The 12,089-nt window shown below is 39.2% G+C and overlaps 1 protein-coding gene across 10 annotated transcripts in view; it reads left to right on the top strand.

The window, feature by feature from the left end:
• Window positions 1-11,155, top strand: part of LOC134223873 (flotillin-2) — a 619,172-nt gene extending 608,017 nt beyond the window's left edge. For 8 of the 10 annotated variants that reach the window (XM_062703096.1, XM_062703095.1, XM_062703094.1 and 5 more), the window contains exons 5-8: window positions 4,500-4,716; window positions 4,920-5,055; window positions 5,115-5,513; window positions 5,599-11,155. In XM_062703096.1, the coding sequence (XP_062559080.1) occupies window positions 4,500-4,716; window positions 4,920-5,055; window positions 5,115-5,513; window positions 5,599-5,778 (932 nt within the window). In that variant the 3' untranslated portion in view covers window positions 5,779-11,155. Of the gene's footprint in view, window positions 1-4,306; window positions 4,406-4,499; window positions 4,717-4,919; window positions 5,056-5,114; window positions 5,514-5,598 lie in introns of all 10 variants that reach the window. The other 2 variants (XR_009982757.1, XM_062703097.1) reach the window with 2 other exon arrangements.
• Window positions 11,156-12,089: the final 934 nt, after the last annotated feature.

Raw genomic sequence — 12,089 nt, 5'->3', positions numbered from 1 at the left:
ATTGCGGTATATATTCTGAACAAACAAATGCCAAAAAATGAACATGTATGACATTGTTCGTAAAATCTTCTGTTTTATGTTATGAGAATGTAAAACGAAACATCTCAAAAAACCAAACAAATGTCAAAAATTGACATGTTATTAGCAAGTTGTGAGAATGTAGTATAAAACTTCTTCTCAGATAAAATTGCTGTATGTTTTGCAAAAACCTTATCTATAGCTTTTCTTGAACATAACATGTTTTGTATTTCATTTTCCCGACCTTTATTCAACATCATTATTGGATCTTAGTTAATAATGATGTTTTCGGTGTTACTTGGGGATTTGGTTTTGTTGTCGTTGATGACTAAACCTGCCGAAGAGGAGCGCTCGGCAATGTCGTTGAGCTTGCTCTGCATATCAGAGCGCCGTTGCGCGAGGAGTGCAACGTCATCCGCAAATTCAAAGTCATTTAGGTGCTTCATGGTTATAGGCTGCCATAACAGCCCGCGGTTTGGTTCACGGTCAATCGCATCTACCAGAATCTCATCGATTACGATGAGGAACAGTAACGGTGATCGAATAATTCCTTGCCTCACACCAGCTACGACCCGGATAGGGTCGGACAGGACCGCATTGTGCAGCGCTCTACGCGAAGAGGCCTCGTACAGTGCTTCGATGAGGCCGCTGATTTTCTCAGGGGCCCCCTTGCGTGTCAGGGCGCCGCACGTATTATCGGGATTGAGACGGGCGGAAGCTTTTTCGTAGTCAATTAATACCAAGTAAAGGGACTCTTGGAATTCGTTGACCTGCTCCAGAATGATGCGGAGCGTGACTATATGGTCCACACATGATCTTCCGGCACGAAATCCGGCTTGCTGCCGCCGGAGAGTCGCATCGATCTTCTCCTGAATCCGGGCTAGGATAATTTTGCTCAGAACTTTGAGAACGGTACACAGCAACATAATGCCTCGCCAGTTATCGCATACAGTCAGGTCACCTTTTTTGGGCACCTTCACTAAGATACCTTGCATCCAGTCGACCGGGAAAGTTGCGGTGTCCCAGATATTACGAAATAAACGATGCAGTAGTTGAGCGGATGTCATGGGGTCAGCTTTGAGCATCTCGGCTGATATGCGGTCGACCCCTGGGGCTTTATTTGATTTCATGCTTTGGATGGCTGTTTGAATCTCTAGCAGTGTTGGAGCTTCGGTATTGACGCGGGTTACACGTCGGATCCTAGGCAGATCATGCCGAGGTGGTGATGGCCTGGCTGGCACTTGAAAAAGTTGTTCGAAGTGCTCAAACCAGCGTTTCAGCTGGTCAGTTGGGTCGGTCAATAACTGATCATTCGCGTCTTTCACAGGCATCGTTGCATTCATCTTCGCCCCGCTTAAGCGTCGTGAGATATCGTAGAGGAGGCGAATGTCCCCGGTTGCGGCGACTCTCTCTCCTTCGTCGACCAGAGAGTCTGCCCACGCTCGCTTGTCCCGTCGACATGAGCGTTTTACTTCCTTCTCAAGAGCCGCGTATCGTTGACGGGCTAAGACTTTGGCTCCTCTGGTTTTTGATCGCTCTATCGGACCGTTTCACCGGGGCATCTTCCAGGCGGCGTGTGTTGAATCGTCGTCCAACTCTTTCCTCCTGCCGACGAATCCGCGCAATGCGCAGGCGTATTTCGCCGATGAGGAGGTGATGATCAGACGCGATATCGGCACTACGTTAGTTGCTATAATCCAGCTTATCGCCCTTTTGTAGATGGGACACACGACACCTTCCATCCACTCCTGCTGCAAAACTTCCTCCTCCCAAATCTTGGTAATGACCCAGTGCAGCGCTCTAGCCAGTGCCTCACCACCGTGTTTAAATAGCTCTCCTGGTAGTTGGTCAACCCCAGGGGCTTTGTTGTTCTTCAGCCGGCCAATCTTCACTTGGATTTCATGGAGATCCGGAGCCGGTAAAATTATGTCCTGCTCGCGTTCTCCCAGGTCAATCACCATACTGCCATCATCGTCTGCCACATCGCCATTCAGGTGTTCTTCGTAGTGCTACGGTCACCTTTGGATCACCTCACGCTCGTTCGTAAGAAGGTTCCCGTTTATGTCCTTGCACATATCAGGCTGTGAAACGAGGCCCTTACGTGAACGGTTCAACTTCTCATAGAACTTTCGTGTGTTATTAGCGCGGAACAGTTGCTCCGTCTCTTCACGGAAAGCTCGCCCATGTTGCATTATTTTCCACCACTAACCACTCACATGCGCCGTCATACCAGTCGTTTATCTGATCCGGGGGCACCGTGCCTAATGCAATGGTTGCGGTGCTACCAATGGCGGATCGAATATTTCTACAGCCATCTTCAAGAGAAGCTGCGCCGAGCTGCCCTTCCGTTGGAAGTTCCATTTCCTGGTGCTGCGTGTAGTATTTGGCTAGTCTACCATCTTCTACCTATCATCTTGAAGACTTCGACGCGTGTTGTATACCGGCGAGAGTAACGAGTGCAATTCAATATTCGCACTGCGCTAGAATTAGAACATTGTAGAATTGGTTTTCCGTTTCTTGGTTTGGTGATCTTCATGTGGTCTTGATGATATTCTTACGAGGGAAGAAAGTGCTTTGGAATACCATTCTGCGGGAGGCTACAAAGTTTATGCATCGATGGCCGTTGCCATTTGACACTATCAGCCGGTTTAAACATTTCCTATTTAGGTCCCGCACTGGGCATCCATCGTATATATGCTCCAGCTGTGAATAGAACACTTCTTTCTCGTCTTTGGGTCTCACTGCGTGTGGGCAGTACATGTTGATAATGCTGTAGTTGAAGCAACGGCCTTTTATCCTTAGCTTGCACATGCTTGCGCTATTTGGCTGCCACCCAATTATGCCAGCACTATGTAGCCGGATAAAATCTAAAATATCTAGTCAATTTATTGAAAGTAGCACAAAAAGATAACTGCGCAATTCTGTTGAAAATTTAATTGTCGAATAAATTATAATCCTTATGTAGAAAATTTAACTGTCGAATAAATTTTGAAGTTTTTGTTGTAACAGGCTTCGTAAAGAGAATAGTAAGAAAATTTTGAACCCGCTAGTTTGTATGATATTGCGTCATTAGAACATATCCTTCTTCTATATGCACATAAGACAAGGTACAATTATTTTGAGCTTTTAGGCTGTGAACCATTCCACCGATTCGTTTAACTTTTAGTTAAAATTTGACACTTCGATGGTTATTTTCCCATCGTGGTTAAAATTTGACTCCGAAGCCGACCCATCTGAGTTTTGACAGATAAATAGTTATTCTGAACGAAATGGATTTGGCGCCAATTTTCTCGCGAACAAAGTTTAACTATCGAACTGTCAAATCTAACCATGCTCCGGAGCAGGGTTATTTTTAACCACGGCGAAATAACCATCGAACTGTCAATTTTTAACTAAAAGTTAAACGAATCGGTGGAATGGTTCACTGCCTTAGTGGAATGTCTTCACTTGGCATAAGACGAGTTCGTGCAATTCTATTTAGATCCACCACTTGATTGTACCTTGGACAGATACGTATTTCGACCTCAACAGTAAGTAAGTACGAGCTACTGGAGACGGCCTTACTGTTGAGGTCGAAATACGTATCTGTCAAAGGAAGACGCCTCACTGTTCTGCCGTAATCTGGAAAAGTGACGTATACGCCATTTTCCAAAAATGGTGTTAACGAGTACTAATCATCGAGCTCATTAACAGAAAAATGGAAAACATGCATGTTGTAAAATGGCTGTTACGTCACTTTTCCAGATTACGGCAGTGTTGAGGTCGAAATACGTGTCTGTCAAAGGTATAATCAAGTGGCGGAATTAAATAGAATTGTACGAACTCGTCTTACCACGTTTCCGTCGATGGGTCTTGAACCCACGACCCTTCGTCGGCCTTCGCAACCTAGCGGCTTATTTAGAGCTAAATTCTTAGTCCCCTTGATTACAAAGAAATAGTCCGAGATGAACTTGAAATTTAACAGGAAGCAATCTCCAAAGGTTTATCTCTGTGCATTTCTACTAGAACCTGTTACTCCGCAGAACTCTCCATTATGTCTATCAAAACCTTGTCGCTTGTGATTCACAGTTCTACGACATTGGTAATGATTAATGAACTGCGAAGAATAGCAGTGGTGCTCTTCTATCGTAAAAGTGCACTGCATTTCGTTTAGCCGCTGACATCGATGGTGCAATCTCAGGTTCCGATAGTAACCGGTCTTGCGCATACGTGCCGTTTCGTTCGACCTTCGTAAATTACTAACTGCTATGACTTTAATTAGCGTAATTTCACATTTTTCAAATATTAGTTCGACTTAAGTTTCCTAGAGCTTTAAAATGTCTGATTTGTGGATGGGAGTACTGAAGCTTAGTATGATACTTGCCGGAACATACGTGGTAATAAAAAGGTAATATTTTTAAAAATATTTTTCGAATTATCTATTTTATCAATGTCAACCACAGAGCATGCACAGATTATTAACATTGCTTATCGTTTTACAGGAACTCTTACAGTAGAAGAGGTTTACAAAGATCGCGATCAGTTCGCGGCACTGGTCCGAGAAGTCGCAGCTCCTGATGTTGGCCGTATGGGCATAGAGATTCTCTCGTTTACCATAAAGGATGTCTACGACGATGTGCAGTATTTACAATCTCTGGGTAAAGCACAGACTGCCAGTGTTAAGCGAGACGCCGATGCCGGAGTTGCCGAAGCAAACAGGTAAGACTTCATTATCATTGGCGTTATTTGCAATAGAAAAAAAATAATAAAAAGGGGTTTATGCTCGTTGCTGTAATATCTTGGTACGACCTCTAAGAAACATCGACCTGGCCCCTCTCCTTTTAAATTCGGCCTATGAATTGTAGTTGCTGATAAAACGCTCAAAATTACAAGTTCACACATTTCAATCCCATTTTTTTTAGGGACGCCGGAATACGAGAAGCAGAATGTGAGAAAAGCGCAATGGATGTTAAATATTCAACTGACACAAAAATTGAAGATAATGCCCGAATGTATAAACTGCAGAAAGCCAATTTTGACCAAGAAATCAACACCGCGGTAAGAAACCATTTGGCGATTTGTTGCAAGTTGACTCATCAGTTAATTCCGTTTTCTAGAAAGCTGAGTCCCAACTCGCGTACGAGCTGCAAGCGGCCAAAATACGTCAGAAAATCCGCAACGAAGAAATCCAAATCGATATTGTTGAGCGTCGTAAGCAGATCGAAATCGAAACGCAGGAAATCAATCGAAAAGAATGTGAACTGTCCGCCACTGTGAAACTACCGGCAGAGGCAGAAAGCTACCGCGTCCAAATGATAGCCGAAGGCAAGCGTACCCAAACGGTTGAAAATGCAAGGGCAGAAGCTGAACGGATCAAGAAGCTCGGAGCTGCCGAAGCCCACGCCATTGAAATGATCGGCAAAGCGGAAGCCGAACGGATGCGGATGAAGGCCAATGTGTATAAACAGTACGGAGATGCAGCTATTATGAACATCGTGCTAGAATCGCTGCCCAAGGTATGTAGGGATTTCCGAGATGATACTCAAGAAACGAGATACTATCTTACATCTACAATCTAATTATTCTGTTTTTCCTTTTCAGATTGCGGCAGAAATTGCAGCTCCGTTGGCGAAGACCGAAGAGATCGTTCTGATTGGTGGTAATGATAACACCACGAACGACGTGACACGCCTTGTAGGACAACTTCCACCAGCAATCAATGCCCTGACCGGTGTGGATCTGTCTAAAGTTCTAGGTAAAATACCTGGGGCAAAAGCATAATAAACACATGTTTGTGCTAAGCGACCATTGTGCAGCTAACTGATCGTTCTAGAGAATTTTGCCGATTAGATTACGTTTAAAGAAATAATATCTCGAAAAAAAACGGACATCAACACGACATAATGTAAAATACCGATCGAATTAAACATCTGCTACAGAACAAATAAAAACATCATAGTGCTTGACCCATTAATACTACATTTATGTTATTTCTTTGTCATCAGTGAAATGAAAAATTTCCACATATCTGGAATTAAAAAACACAACTCAGATAAAAACAATCAAAAATGAAAACTGAATCCCGCGTTTACATGAAGCACAACAGAAACCCAACAGAAGCTCAACAGAATGTTCAATACGAAAAAGAGCACAGTAAAAAATTTCAAGTATAATTGAACCCGCTGTTTTTTTCTCTGTAGTCATTTAAGGATGGGGTTGCACTTCAAATTCTACTCAATTCAATTCAATCAATCATAATCATTACCATCCCGAAACGGCGATCTGAATTATTCTGCAATAATGCAGCTAATATTTTAATCAGTTTATATTTTATACACAAAAATATCGTTAACAATTTCAGAAATACGAAAGGGTCGAACCGTAAGCATTGTTAACAAAAGTAAATTTAAGGGAAATTCATTGTATATATAATACAAATTTCGTCTTTCGTCTAAACACAATTTCAACAGCACGATATGCATAATGAGTTTCCGAGGCGGATTACAAATTCCATTACTTGATTGCAACTTTACCTTACGTATTTCGACCTCAGCAGTACGTCTTCAGATCAGAAACGACTAAAAATATTCTAAAATAAAATTAGTAACGTAATTGCGTTACCTAATTGATTTCTCTTCATCGATTTAATCGTTAATGACTCAACTGGATTGGAAGTTACAACCGTGATTGTTGCTTCTGGTATAAGATGCTTTATCACGCTAAATCATAAAACCTGCGGCCAACTGTCAAAATTTGTTTTATTGATAAGAAGTAGACATTGACCAAGAGAAATCTATCAATGCAGTGACGTCCTCATAATACTATGCGAGGGAATTTTTCCCTTCCAGTGATGAGCTGCAGCGTCACTTTTTCGATTCTAATTTTTATTTGTCATAAGATAAGTTAGCATACCATCCCATCTAATTACACCAATTTACAATTCAATTTATAGATACGTTGTATTTTGACCTCCACAGACAGCCTGTCTTCATTGGCTCGCACTTTGGCTTGGCTAACGAGTGGTGAAATTAAATGGGATAGTATACCTCGTTTTATGACAAGTGAAGACATTCCACTAACTTTCGTACCTAATTTTCATAAAAATTACTACTATCCTCCATCATTCTAGAGGTTCCAAATTCCGTAGCTGCCAAGAATATATAGTTTGCATAAAATAATTGATTGGTATTGAAAAAACTTTCTGTCAAATTTAAATTGTATTCAAACGTGTGTAATTTTGTAATGAAATAGTGATTGCAATCGGAAACAACATATAATAGTTATTTGACAATGGAGCTTTTGCAACGATTTTTATGGTCACCTCTGTTAATACGCTACTCTGCCAATTTTTGTTTGAATGATGTTTATATTTTCAGCTACAATCGTTAAATAACTGAAGCTACATTTGTTAGCCTTTTAAACGAAATAGTTCGATAATGGATCAATCAATAAACATAAACTGCCGCTATGAAATGGACAGGATGCGCCACCGTAGATCTGGTTTGTCAAAACCTGGAACGCCAAAACCACACGAATAGAATTGTACGTATACAGTGCCGCCGTAGTAATGATGCGATGAGCGCAAAAAGGCTTGATTGATGTTTATTCGCTCAATCGATTCTTTATTTTATTTAAGGTCAACTTTCCAAAAGCACACATGTTTTTGACGTCTCTAAGTATTAAAATTTAAAACAAAAAATCGAAAAAGTGCTGTTTTTCAATATTGGTCCAACATTTGCCCGACTTTGAACGGATTCCATCGTAGTGTGCCGTGGGCGAGTAATAACGTTAAAATTTTTGGTGCCGTGATTTTTTTCCGCTCCAATCGGCGGTTTTTAACTAGCCAGTGGCCGGGAGTGTTAATTTAGAATGTGACTTTTCGATCCGATCGTACGGTTTTGAACACCAGTTCCGGTTCGAAACTGCTGCTAAAGTGTAGATGGGTTATTCAAGGAGGACATATTTTTTTCCATATGGAAAGTATGGATTTTGGTACCACCGCCGACAGTTGAATGAATTCCAGTAGCGGAGATGCGATAGATATTTTCACTCGCATTTGGACTAATTTGGTGAGATTGTTTCAAAATATTAATTTAAATACCTATAATACTGAATAATACTAAATACGCGCTGGATTTTTAGGAATCCGGAAGTTTGCTTATGGATCCATTAACCAATTGATAATGATAGCATAAACAGGCGGGGCTTACTATAAGCAAAGGTGACCTCGGACTGGTCATGAAATACCAGGCAGTCTGAAATAGGTCACTCCCGGATTAAATCTGACTGTAAAAATATGTAAACCAGACAGCTTTCTTCCATAACATCACAGCCAGACAGTGGGGGTTAGTTTGTACACACACACGCACACACACAACATTTGCCCGACTTTGAACGAATATCGGGTAAATTTTTCAGACCGGTTCACACGTGCAGCACTTTTTTGGTTTCTGTTTTCGATTTTTAAAATAGCTAGAGGCTTCAAGAAATATGGGTTCTTTAGCAAAGTTGACCTTAAATAACCCAAAGAATTGACTGAGACAATAAAACGATATACAATTTTTGACGAGAAAGGTCAATTGAAGATATGAGTACAGAGGAATCAATGGGCTTTCTTGTGGAACTACATTTCCACGTATTACGTATAATTGTGTTATGTTACCGCTCACAAAAAGTGAAACTCAAGTCAATATGTGCCACAACTTTTATAAACTGTACGTCTAGCATGCAATTTTATAGAACGAACTGATAAAGCTTTTTTCGACATGCCTGTTTTCTCTGCGGAACAAATTGACTGAGTTTATAAATTTTGAAAAAGGTAACATAAGACAATTATTCGCACATGTAACATAGGACAATTATTCGTACATTGACAATTGATTTTATGAAAGTGAAAACTGCATTATTTAGCAAACAATAATTCTACGACACGGTAGAGATTTTTGACTTCGACTTTAATATTCTCGACAACCAACTTCCAACATTTTATTTATCAAGATTGGGAATGTTTTTATTTCAAAGTTTTATCGGGTTCACAAAAAAAATCCTTCGCCATATTATTTGCTAAATAAAGCTCTATGCAATATGATGGACATTGTACTAATTTTTTACACTGTTTGAGACGAATCATGAGAACGCACGGGGTCCAGTTTAAATAAAATAATTTTACAAATTACAAACAACATTATGAAAAACAAACTGAATTATAAATAGATCGTATTACATTTAAAAACAAATAACTGCCAATATGGTCAAACAATGAACGCCATTTAAAAAAGTTTGATTTCAATTGTAACCCACATTTGCTTCTCAATCCTTTACTTTTCACTAGTAATTAACTAATTGTTGTGTTTGTAAAAAGTCTATACCATATTACTATATACTTACAAAAAGTAATTGTCCCTTGAAAACACCCATCAATTGTGAACATTTTAAGTTTTGTATTATTCAGAATTCTTTTAAATAGATAGCCTCAAACAGTACCAATGAAAGCAAAACCAATATTAGTTATAATGCATTAGCTCAAATAAAAGAACATTTTATTTTGCTCTAAGTAAAAGCAACAATAGAATAGTTCTATCATTTCCTACTTTTTCTTTTATTATTAGTCGGTAGTTTGTTGCGTCGTTTGCATACGAATCATTCCATCTTTATGAAACGTACTACTACTTTTCAATTTATTTCATCTATTTTTTTTATTTAGTTCTCTTTAATTCTTAAAATATACGACTATTCTCAAAGCCAACTTTTTTCTCCCTTAAAAATGCGAACCTGTAGGTGAAAAGTAAGTGAGATACCAAATCTTCCTATATATGAACAACTACCACAGAAACTGTAGCGCGATAGCTAACTGAATAAAATTCGTAGAAGAATGAAACGCAATAGCCTCATCCATCAAATCGCTAAATTCCCTGCCATGCTGTAGATCAGATTCATATTTTTCTCAATTATATCTGATTCGGAAATCCTATTGTATCATAATTACTATTATACTACAAGTTGAATTTCCACCGCGTTGCTGCTTATAGAGTATTTAGTGAAACGAGATAAAAATCTGCTTCTAAACAACGGCGTTGCAGCAACTTCTTCTAAAAGAACTTCAAGCTACACAAAGCATGTAATGTAGACAGTCTAGCAAATCGTACAAATTTACAAAAAAAATGTTCTGCTGAAAGCTTATTGTCATTACGCTGTAGTAAAAGTAAAATGTATCTCGAAATTACATCGTGCCCTAGAGAGCAAAATCCACACAGTGAACCGATTTCACAACCAACAATGAGCAAATAACTAAGGGAAACCAAAACCTAGTTGCAGAAACAAAATGTATATTTTTATACTCCTTATATACTTAATGCTAGGTGAAAATAAATCAATATACAAAGGAAAGATATTGAAATCATATTTTTGAAGTCGTGTAGAATTAGATTGTACTCTAACGAAAGCATTACTATATAGAACCGCTAGAACAAGAGAGAAGCAGTATGGGCATCTGCGCCGCACATCAACCAATGAGAAAACTATTCTATTGCGTTCCTTACACAAGAGCTTTATTTCGAACTGACAACTTCAAGAAACGAATCCTAATTTAACACCTCTCTTATATCTAAATCAATATAAGATATTACTAATTCACTAACTCACATATGTTACTACAACACCAATCTAATTTGATATTATACTTTCTTAAAATACGGGGTGGTGGGTTCTTATCTTTAAATAGCATATGCGAAGAAGTTAACCTTTTATAACGATGTATTAAAACCAGGAAACATGAATATTATTAGTCAGTAAAGTTTGTTGAATTTCACTCAATGGTCGAAAACAATATGGAAATTCTGCGTTAAACATCACAAATGGAAAAATCTAAACAGTGTTCCCATCAGTCCCTAAACATGTTTTCCGAAAAGTGTGTGTGGATGTGTATTTATGTTTCAAGAACAGATCGATTGTAAAATGTCTTAGCATTAAATTCATTGCAGATTAGCTAAATAATTTTTGACGAATCTTTGAAACGAACTTGTAATCGAAGTTACAGTGTTTATTTGACATTTTCCCTCAAAATCATACTGAGAGTTAAACCGTGTAAAAGAAAACTTTTAGTGAATATATATATTGAAAATATGTAACACGAACTAAATAAAACAGCATGTAAAGAGCAGATGCATAAACGAGTTACTAGTCCGAAATTTCCTGTTTACATTGAACATCGATTAGAATAAAACAAAAGACATTAACATGACAACAAGTAGAGACAACGGATTTAAATTAGACACTCAAAGAATATTTGTTACATTTGGCTTGAATGCCTTCAATGTGATTTTTGAATGTTAATTTTTGATCTAGCGTAAGTCCTAAATAATATAATAACGTTCCGATCGAATAGAGTTCACTGCCGCACCAAACTGACTACAAAAACGCTCATTACACCGGTAGTCCTCCACGGACACAAGACCTGAACAATGCTCATGGAGGACCAACGCATCATATATGGTGGTGTGCAGATGGAAGACGGTACATGGAGAAGTCAAATGAACCACGAATTGCATCAGCTATTCAGAGAAACATCCATCGTTCATCCCGCGATAATCGAAAGACTACGGTGAGCTGGGCATGTAGCCAGAATGTCGGACAATAACCCGGTTAAAATGGTACTCGAGAATGATCCGACGGGCACAAAAAGGTGAGGTGCGTAGCGAGCTAGGTGGATCGATCAGGTGGAAGACGACTTGCGGACCCTCCGCAGACTGCGTGGCTGGCGACATACAGCCTTGAATGGAGACGACTGTTATGTACTGCACAGGCCACTCCGGCCTTAGACTGCATTAATAATAAATAATAAGTCCTAAATATTTGACCCCATTCTTAATGACAATATGTCTGCAAAAATCTTTCAAATAAGATGCTCTCGGCTTACGTGGGAAAATTATAAGCTGAGTGTTGGAGGAATTCTGGGGAAATTTTCCATTTTTGCATTTTTTCACATCCAAGCTTTTCTGTAATCTACTACAAATTACACAATCAGTTTTATTATGTACTGGTTTTGCTCGGGATTGAAAAGAAAATTATGCAAAATGTCTAATTACAGCACCAAA

The sequence above is a fragment of the Armigeres subalbatus genome, chromosome 3 (assembly GCF_024139115.2).
Source record: "Armigeres subalbatus isolate Guangzhou_Male chromosome 3, GZ_Asu_2, whole genome shotgun sequence".
NCBI lineage: Eukaryota > Metazoa > Arthropoda > Insecta > Diptera > Culicidae > Armigeres > Armigeres subalbatus.
The sequence above is the reverse complement of the archived record's forward strand: the minus strand, read 5'-3'. Positions and strand labels throughout refer to the sequence as shown.